The sequence below is a fragment of the Notolabrus celidotus genome, chromosome 11, assembly GCF_009762535.1.
Source record: "Notolabrus celidotus isolate fNotCel1 chromosome 11, fNotCel1.pri, whole genome shotgun sequence".
Taxonomy (NCBI): Eukaryota; Metazoa; Chordata; class Actinopteri; order Labriformes; family Labridae; genus Notolabrus; species Notolabrus celidotus.
The window spans coordinates 32,083,652-32,106,564 of NC_048282.1; the positions used below are offsets into that span (position 1 = coordinate 32,083,652).

Sequence of the window (22,913 nt, forward strand, 5' to 3'; positions counted from 1 at the left end):
TGATCTCACCTGGATCTCCCGTGCTGCCAACAGATGGGCTGTCGGTGGAGGATCTGGATCCATCTTCCCCGGCGGCGTTTCGAGCTTTAGGCTGCACGCTGGCGCCGCTTGGCAGGGGGTTGTCCTGAGGCTGGGCATGCAAATGAGGCTCTGAGTCTGCTTCCTGCTGAAGGAGCGGCTTGTGACAGCTGGCCGGATGCCCGCTGGAAGATGTAGCACACAGGCTAGCCAGTTGTGGCTGCAAGGAGAGGAAAGTTTATTTTACATTAACTGCTCTGGTACTATCAGGTTTTAATCAAGCATGAAACATTGTGTTCTTCTTTAAATGTTTCTCAGCTCAAATGCAGATCGGGTGAAGGCTCTCTTTTCCAAATGTTCTTGAAAGATTCTGGAGAGAGGTCTTTCAAACTTTATCACAAATCCTGAACATAACCTTGGAACCTAATCCTACAGTGGCCGTTTTTGGTACTGCAGAGGAGGATGCAAACCTCACTCCTATTAAATGTCGAACTCTGTTGTTTGCCTGTCCTTGCCAGGCGTGCGGTGCTTCTGAGGTGGAGGGATGCTGCCCCGCCCATCCACAGTCAGTGGCTGAAAGTCCTTATGACTTGTTTAGACCTTGAGAAGATTTGCCCCTCGGTTGCTGGCTGTAACAATAAACTCAAAAAGATATGGGGACCTTTCCTGGACAACATTCAGAAACTCCCATCATTTTAAATTAGCACCCTCCTCTTCTAGTCTTTTTCTTTTTGAATATACCTCTGTGATATATTATAATCATACAATTTGAATCCTTATTGTCTTTCTTTCGTACTTTTTCACTTTTTTGTTTCTCCATGTTATTCTCTTTATTTCAGGCCTTATGAAACCTGAATTCCAGCACTTATTTGTCCTTTAACTCCAGAATTTGATATTTAAGCACAGTGACATGAACATCCGACTGTAGACAAGGATTCGAGGGAACAAGGGAGACGGTTACTGATTCTTTTCTGTATCTTTTGCTCACTCCAAGAGCTCACTGTACTGTAATAATCTGTATAAAAAACTAATACAAATATTGTGGAGTACATTTTTCTCATCTCAGTGTGTTCATGCAAGCTTTTACTTCACAGTGCTTCCAGGTGACGAGAAACAAAGACTCGATTATGTTCTGATATTCAGTGGAATATCACATTAAAGGGATATTTCCGGTTTTCTTTAAGTGAGGTCGTATGAGTTACATCAGGGTTGTCCAAAGTACGGCCCGGGTGCCAATTGCGGCCCAAGGTCCATTTAATTATGGCCCCAAACTTCCATCTTAAATTGTGTTATTATAGCAAAGAAATTAATCACATTCTGAATCATCTGTACATTTGCAGTTTCTTTCAAGCGCACAAACAAATCTAAAGTCAATCCAGAAATGTCTCAAAAAGCTTCATATGGACTACTTTTATAAATTCAAAGCTCTGGATATTCAGCAGGAATATAATCAGGAGGAAACACAAGAACTCTTAAAGCTGACAGGTTTTTTCAAATGAATGTTTTTATCATGATGTGAAAATGTTCTTGATTAACAATAAAAGTTCAGAAGACACAAAAGAGGACACAAGACAAGATCAAAATTATGAAATTGTGCAGACAAGGCAAAATTTGGTGCATAAAAAACGGTTCAGAATGCAGGACAAGAATGATTTAGTTCTTAAATTGTTGTCTGCAAGTCAGAAAAGTCTTAAAAACAACATGAAATAGAAGTGTGATGAAATTCAGATCCTGATCCTGTCATAGAAAAATAACGAGACAATATTTTTCCCCACATTGCCCGACCCGAATGAAAAACATTCTACAGAAGAAGATAAAGTTTGCTAATGTTTAAGTGGCTTGTGGAGAACTGAGGATTTCCTAGTTACTGATTTATTGAGAAAAAAATGTAAAATAATTGTTATTAAATAGAGATTTCATATATAACTTTTATGATTCCTAAGTCACCTAAGTCACAGTAGGAGCCACTGGCCCTGAAGTATTCTGACAACATCAAATGTGGCCCTCTTTGAAAAAAGTTTGGACACCACTGAGTTACATTGTATGGTCCAAGCAATCATCACGGTGCAATTGCATGCTCTACTAGAAAAAATTGCAGCTCTTGACCTTGCCGCCAGAAACCCCCTTTCTTTTGGTACTATTTTCTGTCGCACCTCGTAGACCGGCGTTCTTTCGCTGCATGAGCACAGATACACGCCGATCAGCTGTTTGGATCTGCCTGCACTTTTAGGATCAAAAACTACAAACTGCAAAAATGAGTGATTCTGACAGTGACGATGACATGCTGTTTACTGTGGACACAAGAGGATACCTCTATGAACCAGAGTTTACAGAGGAAGAACTCCAGATGCAGACCCAACGTACCGAAGAAGAGAGGGGAGAAACTTCTGTGCTAATGAGTGCGCAGGAGAGATCCCATGTTACCTGGTGGTGCTGGTGTGTAAACTGTAAGCCCATGACAACAAACCCTGGACTATATTTTCTTAATTTTAGCGAAATCACACAAAAGAGGTGTCCCCATCTGCAGAGAAAATAGCCTAGCTTGCCTGCAGGTCATCTGGGGATTTTCTCATTAAAGGAGAAGAGCTCACCGGCACTCATTGTGGCTAGCAGGAGCAACAGTGTAATATAACTCATATGACCCCACTTACAAAAAACTAAAATATCCCTTTAAATAAAGATGGAGGAGCAAATTTCAAACTTCCAGATGCAAACAGTCAGGAAAATCAAATAATTTAATGTAAATGTAACTGTCTGATATATATCATCCATATAGAAGTATGCTGCTAAGGCTGTGAACAAGCAGCATTGCCATGAACTGCAGTTCCTTGACTGTCCTCTAGACGGCCCAAAGTAACAGCAAAAATAAACATGTGTACACTGGACTCTCTCATTAATGAACTCTGAATCTATTTATATACATCTTTATATAATATACACAACATAGATAGAGGGTAATGATGTTGACTTATAACTATTGGGTGGAATGTAATTATGTTGATGGTGTGATGGGTCCTCTGATAAATTTACAGAGGGAATATATAATATCTTCTCAGGCCAGTGAGCTCTGTTTAGTATTACCGAGACGCTCCCTGAGCAATATTCAAACTCATTACCATACATAAATATTGTCCCTCATTATTGAGGAGAGCACATTAGTCTGTTCTTGATTTCACCCCGGTCCAGACAAGGGTCAGATGAATGGTTAATTCGTCAGCACAGCCGGAATACAAATAACTTTTGTCTATTAACTCAGTGTGTAACAACTGATCCAAAGAAAGATCCTCCTGCTTTGCTACAATTAAATACAATTTGAACTTAATAAAACCAATTGTGTAGTATTATGACGAACCACAGACGTTCAATTTGCAGTGGTTATGTGACCTCGTCAATTACAAACTGAGTCAAAAATATCCTCTGACCTACTTACCAACAAAACCAGCTCAACAAAAGAAGCAATCATGTGACTATTATTCCTCACACTGTGGGAGCAAACCTGGAAGTCGTTCCTCCACTGCGCCTCGTGCTCAGAGCTCATCTGGCCGATCAGCTCCTGGACTTTGGCTCTCCTCAGAGGGTTCTTGGGCCCCACAGAGCTGGGATCACTGGGAGTGAAGGCCTTCTTCGCCGGGTTGTAGTCCATTATCTGGTTGGTGCTGTATGCACGTCTTCTTGGGGATGTCTTACAATCAAACCCTGATGATTCGTGTAAGGATGGGATAATCATTATGCCTCCACAGAACTGAATTACTGATATTCGATGACAAAATTTGAACACAACATCTGTTGTGCAGAGGGGCAGCTGTTCCAAAAAGGAAGCTTTTTAGTCTGTTTCATTACCAGATGAAAAACATCAAGGGGGCTTTAATTCTGAATGCTTTGAATCACTCATTAGTCCAAAAGTAGCTGTTATTGTACAATGTTTAATTAGAAAATGCAAGACTTTAATTAAATAAACTGGATGTAGTAGTGTCAGTTGTTACCTGCTGCGTCTTGCTCAGTGGGCGCAGGGCTGCTGTCAGTCACCGAGTCCTGGTAGGAGTCATACAGAGGACCAGATGGAGCTTCTCTGTAGGAGCCCTGGCTGTCCACACCTGTCCTCAACAGGTCCTCTTCTTGAGAGTGGTAAAACACCGAGCTGGCCGACTCAACGGAGCGCATCATGCTGTATCGCCTCCGCTTATCCTGTTGAGTATTTAAGTGGGTGTTACATCCAAGAGAAGTGCTTCAGTAAAAACCTGTTCACCAGTTTTAATTAAAAAGCTTGTTCACAGTTAGCCTTTAATCACCCTGGGAACACATTTTTAAGGTAACGGTTCATTGCTTAAATGCTGAAATATTCTCCTTCAGCAGATGCTTTGGACTCACAGATTTGGGGTTGGCATGGTAGCGGGTTGTGTCGCAAACAACACCATAGCCGATCAGACTGTCCCCTGGAAACAGGAAAGTGTTGCCCACAGGGGACAGCAGCACCTCTTTAGTCTCAGGAAAGAGCCACTCAATAGAAATGTCACTCAGCACGGGGGACATGGTTTTCTTCAAGGACTTGATCATCTGTGGAGTTAAAAAAAAAAAAAACAAGCCACCTCAAATGGAGTTTCAGATAAGAAACGCTGCTTCTACGTGACAAGTTCATAAAACAAATGGTGTCTCTGAGATTTGATTTTATATACAGCATGGGTGGCAGACATTAAGTGCTTATCAAGCTCTGCACAATGGCTCCACAGCGGCTGGCCTTTGTTAGGAGAGGAACACAAAGCTGGGAATAAGTACCTTAGGCTGCAGCCTCTCTCCATCAGCCAGAAATTCTGCTGTTCCTTTGGAAACCATCGCCAGTCCCTGCACCAGCCGTCTGCAAGCACTCAGTCCTATGCCGAACGTAAAACATCTGCACAGACACATGAAACCCTGCAGTTTCACAGACAGATCTGGGGATACATTGTGTGTGATAACAGGTGGCTTGTCAGGATGGCAGAGATTTAAAAAGACACACGAGGTGTACATAAACAAAGCAATCTAGTTCATCAGACAGAGATTTGGGAGTTGATATGAAGCCAAACAGGAAATGATGGAGATTTGATACAAGCAGGCTTCTCCAGAGAGGTTAGCTGATGCTTTATCTCCCCATTTTTATTCAGTTTCTCATCAAGGGATGAGCAGCAGTTTTCTCCCTTTGCATTCTTAATGAGATCAAAGAGTGCAAATTAAAATGGAAATGTCACCTTCTACATAGTTAAAACCCTTACATGGATTTTCGGCCCAGAGATTAATTGTTGTTTGGTCTTGTCTCTGACTGGCCGCGCTGATTTGTAAGCAGAGTGTGATAATGACCCAGGAAGTGTCGATGAATTGGCCAAGCTGTGTGTACCTAATGCAATCATCTGGGGGCAGTCATCCATTAAAAGGGGGGAACACAAAAGTCAATTATTTCCAGAGTGACTCAGGAGAAGGGTACGCAGTGTGAGACTTCAACACAAGCTGCAAAATAAAATAAATTCACAGCGTACAGCGGGGCTATTGTGCCACTGGTGCTCACTCTCAGTTGACGTTTGCAGTCCGCAGGGAGCATTTTTATTACCCCGGTCTGGATCTAGCTTCAAAACAATGTTTCTTTTTACATCTTAAGTCAAGGTTGCACATATGTCCCCCCCCTGTGACAGATTCTCAGATGTGATGTATTAAATGTCTGACATTCAGGAAGCATTCAATGCATACAGCCAGATTTAATTTTGAGAGGATTACATCTCACATAGCCAGGTGTTCATTCTAAGCCCGAGACAATCCCCGGATGTGAATTAATCTAGAGTGATGCTTTTGCTATTTGCATAATGGATATAAACAAAAGATGAGTTTGTAATCATTTGCTTTGATACAGCAAACAACAGCCTCTCTGCCTCTGCTGTTACTGCTACAGCGGCTGCTTATTCGCTTAACCGAGCAGCCATCTCTTCCATTCATGTCTTTGTGGGTTATGGATTAAACTGGCTGCAGTCAGATTTAGCATTAATGGGCCATTTTGAAGTTTTACCAGCTCCCCCTTACATAAAATTGCGATTACCCCCTACAATGTCACTTATTGTTTTTGTTATTCTGGCGTATCTGAAGGAATACTTGCCTGATGTGGCGTGCGTGGCTGCGGACCAGCTCGATAACTTTGCCTGTGTTGCTGACAGCACCGTCAGTGAGCAGAAAAAGCAGGCGTGGGTGTCCGCTGAACATCGGCTGCCTCAGGATCCAGTTGAGCGGACCCAGGATGTTGGTGCCCCCCATGTCTGCTCTGATCTTCCTCACATACTCACAAGCCTGAGCCAGGGCTTCCTGAGAAAAGACATTTTACAGTTACATTAAAATTCTGCAAATACACTCTCCTGGAGTTAAACCATCTACTTGTGTTTTTCTGTGTTCAGTATCTTTGGGATAGTATCAGAGTTTAGTTGATCCTCATGCAGAACTATCACAGTCAGATAAAATGGAGTTTTAATTTATTGAAAACTTTTAGACATTGAGCGACGCCTGCAAGCTAGCTCGACTCACAACTCTTATTTCCCACTTCACAAAGGTCATTCTCACTCTGACCTGACAAACATATCCTCCCTTGACAGTTTATTTAAGCTGCAAGATTTATCCTCTTAGCTCTGGCATCGGCACCGCTGCCTTGCATGAGTACTGAGCTCAAACCTTCGGCCCCACTGACTCCCCAGCATCCTCATATAACTTTAAAAGTAACTTTAAAGTTGTGTTTTGGGGCTTTTTTGCCTTTATTTCCTGGGATAGCTGAAGAGAGACAGGAAATGTGGGGAGCAGAGAGGAGGGGAAGACATGCAACATATGGTCACAGCTGGGAGTCGAACTGGCGACCTCTGTGACGAGGACTCTAGCCTCTGTATGTGGGGCGCTTAGACTGCTAGGCCACCAGCACCCCCATATACATTTTTTTCTCTCACATTTATTGTACCTAATCTTAAGTTGTACCAACCTCCTTTTTTGATGTTGTTGTTGTTATTGTTGTTGTTGTAAAGTTGGTTTGTTATTGCCTGTTTGGGACCCCCTCAAACACGAGATTATAGATCTCAAGTTTCCATTGTGTTAAATACATTTCTTATCTTAAACTAATCTATTCAGTCTGGCATTTATGTAGGGTTTAACAATTTTATTACTTTACTATTTTAACTATTTGTTTTTTATTATTTATCTACTCAATTGTATTGATATTTTTAGCCTTTATTTTATCTCCAACTCTTATCCCAACCCTTTTTAATTTATCTATTTTAACTCTTTATATTCATAATGTTACTTTGATGCTTTCACTTATTTTAATTACACATATTTTATTGTTGGTGTGCATTAGTCTCTGTTTTAAAATGTTTTTTAAATTGTAATATGTCTTGCCATTATTCTATTTCTGCTTCTTTCTTAATTTAAATTGCTGTAAAGCACTTTGAATTGCACTTGATTTGTATGAAAGGCGCCTTATAAATAAAGCTTAATTGATTGATTTCATTCAATCCACCTGCAGACTCCAACTTCAGAGGGTTTCAAATATTATCTCACCCCTCCTCAGATATCTGCATGCTAAATAAATCTGCAGGGAGTGATGAGTCTGTTACCTAGACAACAAACACAAACAATGTTCTGCTGCTGCTATCAACATATCAAAACACTGAAATGTGAGTTGTTGTCTGAAATAAAGAAACCTTGATGATTCTGTACTCTGCAGTCAAAAGAGTGCTATGCTCAGATAGCAGACGTCCTGCAACGATGTAGTGCTACGTTTAACAACACTGAATACAGCCCTGATTCCAAAAAAGTTGGGATAATAGTAATAATTTGATGATTTGGAAACCATTTAAATTATATATGTAGTCAAGACTAGTTCAAAGACAACATATCAAATGTTGAAACTAAAGAAATGTACGGTTCTATGAAAAAGATACACATGCACATATGAATTTGATGCCAGCAACATGTTTTTAAAAAGTTGGGACAGGAGCATGATCACCATTGAGCTGCATCGCTTCATTTTTTAACAACACTCTGTATATGTTTGCAAACCGAGGAGACCACTGTCTGGAGTTCTGAAAGTGAAACATTGTCCGGTTCTGTGTAGGCTTTAAGTGGCATGTGTGAAGCCTCAAGTAGCAATGATCAAGCAGATGTATTGGATAAATAGTTGGGTGGCTTGTTGAAAGAAAAAGTTTGTTACCTCCTCATAGTTCTGGCTGGTTGTAAACAATGATTTGAATGTAGAGCCGAAGCCTATGATGTTGAAAAGGCAGCCAGGAACAAGACTCTTTAAAATCACCACCATGGCATCCTGAGAGAGAGAGAGAGAGAGAGAGAGAGAGAGAGAGAGAGAGAGAGAGAGAGAGAGAGAGAGAGAGAGAGAGAGAGAATAGATTAAGTTCATCTCCAGAAAAAAAGACAAGACAAGGACTGTAAAAAAGCGGAGACTCAATCTCCCCTCCTCATTAGGTGCTTAATGTCCTGTTAAACTATTTGATTGTTTCCATGGTGGCACAGCTACATCTACTAATGTCTGTCTGAATGCAAGCATGGTGCTCTACACAGCTGTCCTCACTGCACAGCAGATTCTTCTGAAGGAGAGGAGTGAGTGGAAAGTGGTATCACGCAGTGTCCTTTCATCCATCACTGCCTCTTCTGCAGCTGTTAAAGGGATACCACTTATCTCAACCTTCACTTAGGTGAAGAGCAGAAAGCCCTGACGATTGATTGTCAAAATGTCAGCTCAGGTGCATTGACAAAAAAATAAATAATAACAGGCAAATTTTCCTGTTTTCAGATTGTTTCCAGTGTTATTCTAGAAATACAGAGCCAGAGGTCTTGCAACACTTGAGGTAAATACTGTTGAAACACTGTCCTGGCTGCAAGCTCACACTCTCTAGTATCAGACACTTCCACTAAAAGCCTAAGATTGAGTTGCAAATGAAAACAAGTGAGATACACACCTCAAGGCAGGGTAAGTGCACAAGCAGTCACATAACATACAAACATGTTGAAAAATAAACAAAGTGACTCCCTTCCAAAGATTTTCTGTCTAAACCCTAGCAGCTGAGAGACATTTGGTGAATAGTGAATGACTTGGCTAATCAATATCCTTGTATACCTGCCCTTCTCACAGTTGGCTAACCACATCTACAATCTCCAAAGACTGCAGAATCAGTGCCGCTGTGAGCCGAGAAAGCAATCACGCAGCCTCCTGCGCAGCATATCATGTTTATCATGTGTCAGTTTCCTCAAAGACTTGTATGTAAAAGCCTGAGATGGGTGTAGTGACACTTTTCAACTAAATCTGTGCAATCCGCATATACGTCTTTAGAGGATGCCATCTTTAAACTGGTTATCATGTGGGATATATAACAATTTATATGTAAATGTTTGTGTGCCTTCATGTGTGTGTGGATCTGCATTAATGAAAAAGTAAAACCACACATCCTGCTGATATGAAAATACCTTCACACGGTTGATGTTTACACCGCTCATGCTGCCGCTGCGGTCAATGAGGAAGATAAACTCGCCGTGAACCTTCCTCAGGTCTGCGCTGATGGACTTGAGGTCGGGACAGAAGTTCAACATGACCACAGGATTGTGGAGGATATCTTTATGGAGGCGTCTGTGAATAATATCCACCTGTAAAAGGCAGAGGAATCAAAATCAGAAGAATAAAACATGTGGATTTTACATTTTGGGATAAGGGGTCTTTGAGGTGGCTTTATTTTAGCACTCAAAAAAATGAGACAAAAAGAAACCAAAAAAAACAGAAAGGCAAGTGATCAGGTCGATAGATAGAGCACATCAATTATTCTAGATGTGCAGGAAAATCCAAGCAGAATGAGGCGAGCCTTTGGAGTGTTTCCATAGAAACACATTTTTATGGCTAAGTGCTCCCTCTCTCTGCTTCCTCTCTTTAGGTCTGCTGGTCACTTAACAACCTCATCATACGAGAGATGAGAGAGGACACATCTCTGAGATGGTTGGGGCAATCTTTGCAGTTCAAACTGCAAAAGATTGAAGAAAGAGGGACATTTACATCGCTGTTTAAATTGTGACAATCTATTGAGCCAATGTGAAGATATCTAAAGTCAGGGAATCTGTTTAGCAGGTTGAATTGAGGGCAAGGGTTTCAAAGAGTGTAGCGTCACCTGACTAAAAAGTATACAGAGAACATTTCACCTAAGGAAAAAGACCTGAGAGCATGAAAGATTAGCCTGATGCAACATCATCTTCAGATGCACAGACACATGAAACATACTGTGCACTGAGATCCCACTTTCAAGCTAAAATCAGCAGTCAACAAGAAAATGAAGTGAATTTAAAATAAATAAAAACAACAGAGGAATGAAATATGAAATGCTTTTAAAAGAGGAACTTATTTTCATGACACATGTAAGGGATAACTAGCTGATGGACCAGAGCTAGCCTTAGCTGAAGCTAACTAAACTCACTTCTTTTTATCTTGTTTCTTTTATCTCTTACTCAAAAATATAAACTTCACAAAAACATGTATGGTTTAGTTATTATCTACATAATATAAAGGTTGAAGCTATGTCAAATAATGATGGGGGAAAAGAACAACAACTCATGAAACGCCCACTGAAGCTAGCTAGCTTAAATTGGTGGCAGTAGCCTAACTGCCTTCTGAGCTTTTGAACCCCAGATTTTTGTGCAGTTCAGCTGCCTTTGAATTATGGAAGTCTGCTGTCAGTCAACTTAATGATAAAACACGCAGGTACCCGCCACAAGCAGGGATTTAGCTGCAGTTAATAGCTGCAGCAATAAAGCTACAGTGCTCCGCTAGCTGGATGTAACCAAGCACAGATGACAGATGGCATCTTTTAGCGCAGCATGGGTTATAAGTAAATGGAGATGAAGTTGTATGCAGGCTGTTTCTCGTCTAAGTGGTATAATTGACTGGAAAAATGTGTGATGAGCACAGGCATGTGGATGTTAACTTGCAAGGAAGACTGAAATAGGGTTGTAGATCACATCACTCCAGTTCTTAGATCTCTACACTTGCTTCCTGTCTGTCAGAGAATAGACATTAAAATTCTGCTGATGGTTTATAAAGCATTGAATGGTTTAGGCCCAAAATACATTGCTGATCTGCTGCTACTGTATGAACCATCTGGACCTCTGAGGTCATCAGGTACTGGTCTGCTTTCAGTCCCAAGAGTCAAAACTAAACATGGTGAAGCAGCATTCAGTCATTATGCACCACATATCTGGAACAAACTCCCTGAAAGCTGCAGGTCTGCTCCAACTCTAGACCTTTTTATTTGCCACTGCCGTCCTATCTTAGCTTATTTTAACTCACTTTAAATGCAAATTTTAATGTAATTTTTATTATATTTCTAATTTTCCTTTTCTTTTCTGTTTTATTATATTTGTCATTTTAATTGTGTTCTTTTATGCTTGTCTGAATGTTACCAATGCTTTTAATGTTTTAATGTAAAACACATTGAGTTGCCCTCATGTATGAAATGCGCTATACAAATAAAGCAGCCTTGCCTTGCCTTGCCTTGCCTTGCCTTGCCTTGCCTTGCCTTGCCTTGCCTTGCCTTGCCTTGCCTTGCCTTGCCTTGCCTTGCCTTGCCTTGCCTTGCCTTGGATTTTTTTTTAAAAAGGGACACTTGACCAATTGTTTGGGGCAGACAGCTCGGCCCCTATTCCCAGTTCAGACTGACCAAATAAAGATAAATTCGGACATAGGACACTGGTAAGCTCTGCCGCTGCAATCTTGTCTTCTTCTGGTGAACCTTTTTTGGTCACAAAAGTTGCAAAGGCTGCCTGTTTTTGTTTGTTTGATACCACAGCTTGATGCTTTTTTGTTTTTGCATGGATTTCCAATGCGTTTTTCCCTTCATATTTTGCAGAGATTTTCGCCGGACACAAAATGCATGTGGCGGAAAAATTATCTCCCTGGGTCGACCGCAACAATTCAAACGCTGACTGTGTCGCCCAGTCAGGATTGTAACTAGTATGTGGTTTTTTTCGTGCTGGTGGCTTGCATGTATTTGCTCCACCTCCTTCCTCGTCAGTCGTCTCTCCTCCCATTTCAAACGGAGACACCAAAAGTTGGTGAAAAGAAGACCTCAGCGCGGAGTACGTCGGTCAATTCAGCTTACTGTCTCCCTTCGGTCAAGTTTCCCTCCCTGCTTGAGCCGCTTTGAGCTTTAGGGCGCGCACGTGTGACATACGCATAGACCGGAAGAAAACAGAGACAATTTTAAAAAGCCGCAGAAGTACGGGGGACATTTCTGGACTATCAGAACGAAGGAAATCAAATGAGGTTTTTGCATTTTACTCCAAAAGACGGGACAAATTGTGTCCCAGGAGAGATTTTTACTTCACCGGGACAGCTGGTGAAATTAAAAAGAGAACAATCCTGGGAAAAACAGGACGGGTGGCAACTCTAGACTGAAGGCTGGTGGTGCTAGCTCTGCTAACATCAGCCACACTCAGTAAACCTATTCCCCTGTTCATCCCCAGACTCTCTGTACTTGAATAAATGACGCTGTTTTCTGACTGTTTTCTCACCTTTAGACGAGTCAGTTAAAGGCCAGTAAATAAGTCTCTTGGAACATTCCTTATTCAAGTCTTTCATTTTAATCATTGTGTTGCATTCTACTTATTTTCTAAGAAGTGTAATCTTTATCAAAGTGGGTGGAAACCTTGCAGCAGAAATCCTTGGACTGCTGTTCACATTTTCTAAAACAAACTTGAGAAATCCCCAAAAGTGATGATATAACACATGTGGCTGCCTTTTCCAGCTTATTATGCCAAGTTCATGAAAGGCAGAGGTCAGTATCTCTGATGACTGAACTATATTCTGTCAGTACCTCTGATGACTGAACTATATTCTGTCAGTACCTCTGATGACTGAAATATATTCTGTCAGTATCTCTGATGACTGAAATATATTCTGTACTCTGCAATACACTTTGCAATACACTGTGCAATATCCCTGCCACTTCAACATCCTGTATACTTCATTCCCAGTGCTTTTGTACATAGCGAACTATTCTGCGTTTCTGTACTTATTATTCATCTAAATTATATTATTTCATTAGTATTTATATCTTATTTTATTCCTTCTTTCTATTAATATTTTGACTTTTTCATACTGTGTATAAGAGCATTCTGAAACAACTGAATTTCCCCAGGGATAAATAAAGTATTTCTGATTTGGATTTAGGTGTAATGTTTGTTGTTGGGTAATTTTTTGATTGTGTAAAATAAGGATTTTGAGGGATTGCACCATTTTCATTTTACAGCTTCTAAAACGTGAAACTGTTGTGTCATAAAGTTATAGTAACATAACACTAAAATAGATTTCTCTCTTTAGGTGACATTCATGGCTCCCTGGACTTTATAAACTGACAGAGGATGGAGGATACAGTCATAGACACATGCAAATGTGAACACGATTCAATGCAATAAAACTACCAAAATAGAAGCCTTGTCTAGAGAGTGATGCTCAGTATTCTCACTGCGGCACGACAGATTCTGTCAAATCATTGTATTGGATTCCATTCAGCTCTCAGATATGACAGCAACAATACAGCATAAGAAAAACAGTATTTTTTGCAGGGGCATTGTTTATTGTCATACCACGAGCTCAGGTACATGTGACAATATGGGAGACACTCACTTTTCTCTCATTGCTGGAGTCCTTCTTGGTTGCTTTGATGAAATCGCTCCTTCCATGAAGATACTCATCGTACTCCTCCTGCGTCATGTCCCCGTTCTCGATGAGCACATGTGGCTGATGAGGCTCTACAGGGTCACAGTTAGTTAGCACATAAACTTGAGTATGATTGTTATAGACACAAAGCAAATCAGAGTGAAACAATGCCTGGTATTGACACAAAGCAGCAGAACAACGTGGAGGAGGGAGAGGTGGAAATCTGTAGAGAATCATCCTCATATTGGTTTGAGAATGAACAGGTGTTTGCATATAAAATTGTTTTATTACAGAGTCTCAAGAAACGGTTTGCTCAGAGGTTTGAGAAAACCCTGAAGACTTGAACTGCTTTTCTTCAGCAGGTTATCTGCAAGTCTTAAAAATGCTTCTTTATTTCCTTCAGAGTTCTTACATTAAGTTTATATTGTATTTTATGGGCTCTGAATATTTTATATGCAAGCTGGAGGCAACACCATTTCTGATCGAATACTTCCAGCAGTAAAAACTTTCTGTAAAATCCACAGCACTATTTTTCCAGAGCTTGAACCTGCTGTAAAATCTATATGTGCACTTTGACTTAATAAATCAATGACTTAGTCATTTTAAAGCCCCTTAGGGAGTTTTTCACTGGTTGTGAAACAAATTGAAATTGATACTTACTCCTCTTTTTGACCTATAAAAGCAAATAAGACCACCAGCAACAACTCTGACATTTACTATATTGAAATTTTAAATGCCTGAAACTGCTGTGAGGTGAGAGGTGTCGGGTGTCTGACCAGGCAATTGACAGCAGGCTGAAGAAACAGATGTTTTTATATTTCCAACAGCAAATATATACGATGAGGAACTCATTTCAATTTCAAAAGAAGAAGGATGAGATTTTTGTGAAAAAATACCACCTAACAAAGTGCAGGACAAGATCAGGGATAAGGGATAAGTGATAAGGTCTACATCTTTGCTTGCAGGTGGCGCCAAAATTGACGCAAACTGAAGTTCCTCACAGCAGGTTTAAATTGATTAATCTGGGTCCCAGCCATGATCCTTTGTTGCGTGTCTTCTCCCACTCTCTACTTCCCACATGTCCTGTCTCTCCTCAGCCGTCCTATCATTAAAAAGCAAAAGCCCCAAAGTAACTCAAAGGAAAAAATGTCTACCTGTCATCCCTTTGTCCATTCTCTGTTGCTGAGCCAAGTCCAACTTTTGTTTAAAGATTAAAAACTTTTGTCTGGTTTTCTTTTGTCAGCAGGACTTTTAAACTCTATTATTCATATTTCATTCATTTTATTCATATAAACTTGGTGGAGAAGTGTAGCTTTGTGAAAGAAATAACTAATACAATTTTCAGCAAGACACATATCCGCCTCACAGGCCAGCTTTAATATTGATACGTTTTTTCTAAAGGCTTGTTTCCACTTTAGTATGTGGCTGGTGTCAAAAGATCCATAAATAAATGGATGGTGTCTGTAGAGTTCAATACAAGGTGGGTGGATAGAAACCTGATAGAATCTAGCTGCGGCCATGGGGGAGAGGCTGATAACTGATAAATCTAGTCTATACTTAAAATCAAACGTATAAGGACAATCTGACTGTAAATAATTTATGATAAGATTTTAGCAGTGTGTTAAAGGTGACATATCATGCAAAATTGACTTTTTAATGGTTCTCTACCTGAAATATGTGTCCCTGGCATGTCTACAAACACCCCGAGAACGAAAAAAATCCATTCTGCCCCTGTTTTGATTTCTACACCTTTCTGTAAATGTGTGTGAAACGAGCCGTTTCAGACTTCCGTGTTTTTGTTACGTAACAACAATATCCGGTCTGTCACGGAGTCAGAGCTCGGAGCTTGTTCAGCCCATAGACTGTATAAAATAATACTGAATCCCTCCTCCGTTTTTCATTACCTGCACAAATGTGTGCTAACAAGGAGCTTAGGAGGGAGGCATGCTAGTTGTAGGCTGTCTTAATAAACACAAAGGTTGGTTTTACTCCCCACATCTGCAGATTTGAAGATCTAGTGGATGATTTTTATTTATCATGGATAAGTGCTAGCGCTAGTTAGCATAGCTACATAGCTACATGTCGTAGCTGTAGCTGTGTACCAAGACACACGTCTACATACTGATAAATAAAACAACAAGAAACACTAAATCTGTGACCAATCCTTCAGAAAAGGTCCCGCTGCCTTTCTGGCAGAGGTCGGTTTTACTCCCTACGTCTGCAGATTTGAAGATCTAGTGGATGTTTTTTATTTGTCATGGATAAGTGCTAGCGCTAATTAGCATAGCCACATAGCTACATGTTCATAGCTGTAGCTGTGTACCAAGACACACGTCTACATACTGATAAATAAAACAACAAGAAACACTAAATCTATGACCAATCGTTCAGAAAGGTCCTGCTACAGGCGCCTCTCCGTCAGGATCAGATTCTGGATCAGATTCAGAGGGTTGAAGTAACGTGATCTCTGAGCAGCCGTGTATATTCAGCCAACATGTAAACATTAGATCAACGTGCTGGACAGCCGAGGCACATCCACTTCCTGAGGGGGCGTGGTCAGAGAGAAAACAGAGTGTTCTGAGGAGGACTGAAGAAGAGGGGTTTTCAGGCAGACCAAAATCTGATTTCAAAGTGTTTTTTTGAGCATAAACTTTAAAGACATGTTTTGGGGACCTCTTAGACCAATATATATTGATGAAAAAAGCGTGATATGTCACCTTTAAACGTGGATGAACAAACTATTTTCAATCATACAAACTCACTTGACAATCAACACAGGCAGCTGAAATGAAGGAAATTAGCTGATTGATTAGCTATTTAGTTGAGGTAGCACACTCATATGATCTCTGAAATCCACTGCAAAAGTTCAATGCTTTGAACGTGAAGCAGATTCTGCACTGAAATATAACAGGCACATTCAATATCATAGATTCATATAGGAACCCATGACTCCATACACATAGGTAAGTGGAAACAAGGCATACATCGTGCTGGATCTGACCAGTGGTGGACAGTAACAAAGTAAATTTACTGGAGTACTGTACTTAAGTACATTTTTTGAGTATCTATACTTTAATTGAGTATAATTTTAGGGGGGAACGTATTACTTTTACTCCACTACATTTCTATCAGTGCTCTAGTTACTCACTACTTTTACTTTGAAGTCAGCTCATGAATTTCCTTCTCTTTTCTGAAATCTGATCCCTAAGACAGAACAATGTGTTTGTGTAGTTCTGTTTGTCTCAGTAGCTGTACCTGTATATCGTGCATCTCCATGGTTGAACGTGGAGCAATCACAGAACAAATTTCATTCAAAAATTCACTGTCCAACCTGAGAAATTTGTTGAGCTACGTAAGATTTCTTTTATTCCAGATCAACATTTCAATCAAGTTTTTATTCCATGGTATAGTTTTTAGAGATTTCAAGTAATGGTTTCTAAATAAACAGAAAGTAACAGAATATACTCCTATGTATTATTGACTGCATTTAAAATTCAACATTTAGAGATATCTAAAAAAAATACTTTGAGTACTTTAGTATTTTTAAAAGGAAGTACTCCAGTACTTTAACTCAAGTAATAATCTGACAGAGCAACTTTCACTTGTATTGGAGTAATATTTGACCAGGAGCATCTTTACTTTGACTTTAGTAATGAAGCTGTGTACTTTGTCCACCATTGGATCTGACTCATGAACAAGTAAAACTCTCCCCCCTGCAAACATATAGTTTGTCATAACAACAGTTTTGGTTACAGGCTATCATTTTCATCATGTTGTTGCAGTCCAAGCATTTGATACTAATGCATATGCACATGGTAATAAGGTGTTTCCAGAGCTCCAGACAAATATACTGATTGCACTTGCAGATTGGCATATCATGGAGGACTGGCCTTAACAGAGGTCTGCGCTCTCTCTATGAATGCCCTTCTAGTTAATGAAATCATGGGAAATTGTTGCTACATTGTGCTGGCATGCTGACAAAATGGTGATATAAATATTAATGGAATATTCGCTTGTAAATTAGAGAGAACTCAAGCCCTTATGACCTCTCTGATTTTCAATGATATCCTTCATAATGTGAAACAGATATTGGATATATATTCTATGCTGCATGAAAAATGCATAAACGTCTACCTGGTGAGCTGTGCAGAAACCCTTAAATAATATACTTGACAGACATCCAGGCCTGTCGTGCAGCTCACCTGCCTCTGCTGTAAGCTGAGCATCCATATGTGATTGAAACAGCAGCACCAGTCTGAGCTGAATTAAATTGCCGAGTACTGGCAGCTGCTCTGTTTGTGGACAAACCTTCATAAGAGGATCAGCCAGGCCGAGGCTCATTCCTGCCTCTGGGAGACAAGTGGCCCACACATACTGTAGGTCAAGACAGCCGTGAGAGAAGGACAACAGCAAAAGGGGAGAAAAAATCCCTGACACTGCACTCCCACACAAAGGAGTCTGAGTCTGCTGGTATGCCATATAATAATAACCAGAGGACCAGTATTTTTTTTCTGATGAGCCACTCATGCTCACAAACTGAGGCGGTGAATCACCTCACAACTGATCTCCTTACGAGCTTAACACACTCGCACAAAAACATTAACGGAAGCCTGACAGCGCTGAAATAAACAATTTCAAAATATTGTCCTTGGGAGAGCAGCAGAGATGTGAGAGTGTTTGGAGGCTGTGTGGACCTACCGCTGGGGTAGATGAGGATTTCAACAGGACAGTCGTAAGTGTACTTGTCAGCCAGCGTGATCACGACGCTGGTGGCGGAGCGTGCCAGAGGGTCCGCATCAGCTCGGATAGCATGAGACGGGCTCTGCACACCTACAGAGGACAACAGCGTGTTATTAAACCTGCAGATTAAATAACAACATCCAGTAATAACAGTAATCACACACCAGCACGTCCCACTCAAACGACTCACATGTATAAGGAACACATTTCCAACAGATTTGAAGAGAAAGACGAATTCTTGTCTGATGCAGTCACATCATAAATGGGTTTAAATTAAATACGTTATTATGAATTATTGTGTTAAAATATTAATAAAATACTCAAAAAGTAGTTCTATTTAAAGGAAAAGGTTGACATTTAAGGAAAATACACAAGCTTGGTGAGATGATTTATGCCAGTCACATCTCTAGACTGTGAACCTTAATATGGTTTTAGACATTCTGGGAAAAAACAGTTGGATGTATCATTTGAAGAGAGAAAGACCAGCTTTCTCTGCATGTCCATTTATCTTCTTAAGCTGAATTAATGAGCTGTGGCTAGACTTGAGAATGTAACTTTGTGAAATATACTTCTCCTCTTTTGAGTGTTAGATAGAAGGCTTGTTTGACATCCATCTTTGACTAGCTTTATTACTGATCATCTGTCTGTGTTAGATACTTAATTCTAGTTGGTCAAGACCTCATACCCATAGCAAAGGGACAACCTGATTTCTCAGATAATATCTAACTAATCTGCGTAAAGGAGCTTGGCAAATATCACTTCTGCCTGTTGACACTGTGGCAAAAACGTTAGCTAGCATACCAAATTAGAAGACGAAACAACCTGAAGGATATTCTAAGACTGGATCCTGTCTTGCAATCCAGGCAAAAGCAGCCGAGCTGGTAAGTGCATCTCTAAATTGCTGATTACTTAAAGTAACTTGTACTAAGTAACATGAGGGATACATGATTAGACGTCTTGGTTTTTGCATGGTATATTTATAGAGGCGTATTAGCCGTAGAGCTCCAGAGAGAAGGAGAGCTGAATGAGGACAGAATATGGCAGGAGCACTGTCTAGACTTTTTTGATAAGGGTGGCCCAACTGGGGTACTGACGTAACCAAAGGTGGCATATACACAAATTAACACCATCACTATATGCTTCAATGACCATCGTTAAAGTATCAGACAGTCCTTACATTCCTGTTTACAATTGTTAGACTTTAAAAAAGAAACATAACAGAGTGGCAACTTGTACTTCTTCTGAGCTTTAATGACTTAAAAAGGAGATGTTTGTCCTAAGTCGCAGCTGAAGGCACTGAAGGAAGAAAATGTGTTACATATAAATACAAAGAAAGCTAAAACCAGTCTCTTACAGCACAGCCCAAACAGTTCACTTTAACATAAGTCCTGCCTCTGATAAAGCAAATAGCCAATCATAGCCAAGGATTTGGGGATTTGGGAACCAATAGCTAACTATACATACACCTTACATAACATAAAGACTGGAAACAGGGCAAACACAGCCTGGCTCAGCTTAACAGGAGAATACAGTCCAACGGAAGCATCTCTGTATCTTAACATAGGGTTAAGTGCAAGGTTATTTATTTCTGCAAAAACTTGAGCAACAAAAACTTCCTCTAGTTGCTGACAACCTTTTTAAGGTCTTTGCCTCTGGATAAAAAATTAGTCCTTCTCATATCACTGTAGAACTGCATCTTGCTACTATTCACCCCTTGGTTTCCGTAGAGATTTAACAAGCTTGATGAGAGTTTTAACTTTAAATAAAGTACATTTGGATAGAGTTAGTAACGCTGTTTCCTGGCTGTAGTTTCTAATTGAAAGGATAGATATTTAGTTTTCTTATCCTCAATACCCCAAAGAGAGCATTTAAGGATGTGTGAAATAAAAGAATACACAAAACAGAGACAGAGCAGCACTTGTTTTTCCCTTACTGCACTTAACTGCTGGAACTTCACAACTAGATCGTCTTATTGCAGAAGTTAGGGCTCTAAAGGATCACTGGGCTGCAATCCTTAAATGCAAGGTGGCTCAGGGGATTAGGCCTGTTGGACTATTATATACACTGACTGACACAGCATTAGATTTAGATGCCTCATGGGTGCAATCCCACCGAAGACAAGTGGATCCCCCCTGTGAAAAAGATCTGTCAAATATACAAAAGCATTGGTTAAATCTCTGACCTGCGAGGAGATAGGGAGCTCGTATCTCCAGCTGGAAGTTAAACTCATAGTCCATGGAGTTTATGCTCTCCTCCTCCAGCAGGGAAGCCAGCCACAGCTGAGGGGTGTTGGGTGTTTGGTCGTGGGGACTTGTGGCAGCGGTGTGTCTGTCCCGCCTGAGAATTTAAGAAGCATTACTACTACTAAAAATCATGAATTTCCCCAGAAGAAAATCAGTTAGCAGTGTTTAATGCAACTTTAAAATGTACTCTTAAATCTCTTCTTTTTCCCTTACGTTCTGGAGAAGTTTGGAGATAATCCCTGCTCCTCGTTGATGCTCCTCTGTACCCGAGGTGTGCACACTGGCGGGGATGAAACCTTGATGCCTCCGCTGGGTAAGGTGGAGAGTTCAGACGAGGTGCTAACCAGCACATGGACTGTCTCCATCGGTGGGATGATCCCCAGGTTAACAACTAACACTGCCCTCTCCAAATCCTCATCCATCACTATGTGGCCTGCGACACCAGACAAGATTGGTAAACAACCACTTTTTAGAATCTACTACAAATACCGAGGTTATTTCACTCCAGCTCCTATACTTAGCAGCTGCATATTGAGTAAGACCTTAGGCTTGTGCTATTAGTCTTCCTCCTCGAGTTAAATAAACCCAAGGTTTTTCTGCTTCTTTCTTTAAGTGAAGTGCCATACTGAATGTTGTTTTTCTATCTCTCTGCAGCTCCTCTGGAAACATGGTGACAGATTAAAAAAGATGAACTGAGAAACACAGGAATAACACTGGATCTTACATTGAAAATACAGCTTTCATCAGGGGACTCTAACTACATTTCTGTCATGACTCACATTCCCTGTTTAACTTTTACACAATTCAGATCCAGTTTAACCAAGACGAATCATGGGTAATTACTCAGATATTATAAAGCTTCAACCAGAGTCACAGAAGACAAGAATGAGCTACATTTCCCGGATAAATATCACTTCCTGTTATCCTGATTTTCATGTGCTAAGCCAGATGCCTCTTTAAACCTATTTTAAATTCCTTTCTGGGGGCATTTTAGGGAAGCACAATGAGCTCAAGATACAAATCTGACACAATAGAATATTGACATTTATTGCAAATCGTTCTCTCTCTCAACTTGTAATTAAAATTTTCATACTTTTTTTGGCTCTGTTTTGGTCTCCACCAACTTTTTTAAGGAAAATATACCTGGCTCTGTATTTGTTACAGCCTGTACTTCGTTCACCAGTTAATCAAAAAATATGCATGTCATTACGAGCTACTCAGATATTATTAAAAGGATCTATCTCAGTTAATAACTTAAACTAGTTTCCCACCTGTGAACCAAAATAGTTTAGTTTAGTAATAAAGATGATGAAGAACTGCAATTCTCTGTGAGTTCACTTATTCCATTTATTCATTTTCTCTTTTCCTTTCTTACAAAAAGCCCAGTAATTTGTACCCACCCAGTGTCAGTTAGAAAAGGCTCCAGCAACCTTTTACCACTTTCCATGGAAAGAGGACCAGCTGATAGAAAACATAATACAACAATATTGATCAGAGCAGCTTAAACCTTACCACTGCCACTCTGAAGAGCTCCATTAGATGTGTTGCTGCAATCCGAATAACAGTCATCAATTTTTGCCTTGTCTTTGATTTGCAGAGTAATAATCTGACTGGATATCATAGACTCGAACCCAACAACAATGGAATTTTCCTCCAGTGGATAAATGAACATCCCTGTCAGGCAAGAGGAGACAGAAAAGCAGAGATGAGGACAACAAGCAGGCAATTTTGAACACAGTCAGTCAATCTTTACTGAATGTTACAGCAGTATGTTTCAGACTGGAAAGTGGGTTTGAATTGGTTGAAAGAAGCAGGCGTCCACATTGCTGAAATAAACAGATTACTCTCCTGTATTGAACACACTCACCCTCAATTTCATGATCCTCAATGTTTTCATAGGTCAGTGAGGCTGTCATGGCCAAAGTGTAGCCCCTGACACAGGAAGTGATGTCAGAGATGCTGAGGGGCAGAGCGCTCCGGTTCTCCTTGTTAATGAGTCCTGGCATGGTGCTGGTTTTAGGATTCTGGTTTGTAGAAATATAATGATGATTATTAAAAAGTGTATCTGAAAATGATATGATATAACACATCTGACACTAACATAATGTTCATTATCAAAAAAGTAAATAACAACTAATAAACAAAACATTAAAATACGATTTAACACACGATTTAGAAACAATTTAAGAATGTAATTTTACTCATACACT

At 40.2% G+C, this 22,913-nt stretch overlaps 1 protein-coding gene across 1 annotated transcript in view; it reads right to left on the reverse strand.

Moving 5' to 3' along the window:
• The window catches only part of vwa5b1 (von Willebrand factor A domain containing 5B1), a 40,956-nt gene that overhangs the window by 11,672 nt on the left and 6,371 nt on the right, over positions 1-22,913 (reverse strand). The window contains exons 6-20 of the mRNA XM_034695271.1: positions 22,571-22,727; positions 22,335-22,377; positions 22,216-22,250; positions 20,917-21,136; positions 20,643-20,797; positions 18,419-18,550; positions 13,688-13,812; positions 9,490-9,666; positions 8,222-8,332; positions 6,134-6,336; positions 4,792-4,906; positions 4,387-4,572; positions 4,002-4,203; positions 3,515-3,714; positions 10-238 (exon numbers count right to left, since the gene is read on the reverse strand). Coding sequence (XP_034551162.1) covers positions 10-238; positions 3,515-3,714; positions 4,002-4,203; positions 4,387-4,572; positions 4,792-4,906; positions 6,134-6,336; positions 8,222-8,332; positions 9,490-9,666; positions 13,688-13,812; positions 18,419-18,550; positions 20,643-20,797; positions 20,917-21,136; positions 22,216-22,250; positions 22,335-22,377; positions 22,571-22,709 — 2,272 coding nt within the window. The 5' untranslated portion in view covers positions 22,710-22,727. The remainder of the gene's footprint in view (positions 1-9; positions 239-3,514; positions 3,715-4,001; positions 4,204-4,386; positions 4,573-4,791; positions 4,907-6,133; positions 6,337-8,221; positions 8,333-9,489; positions 9,667-13,687; positions 13,813-18,418; positions 18,551-20,642; positions 20,798-20,916; positions 21,137-22,215; positions 22,251-22,334; positions 22,378-22,570; positions 22,728-22,913) is intronic.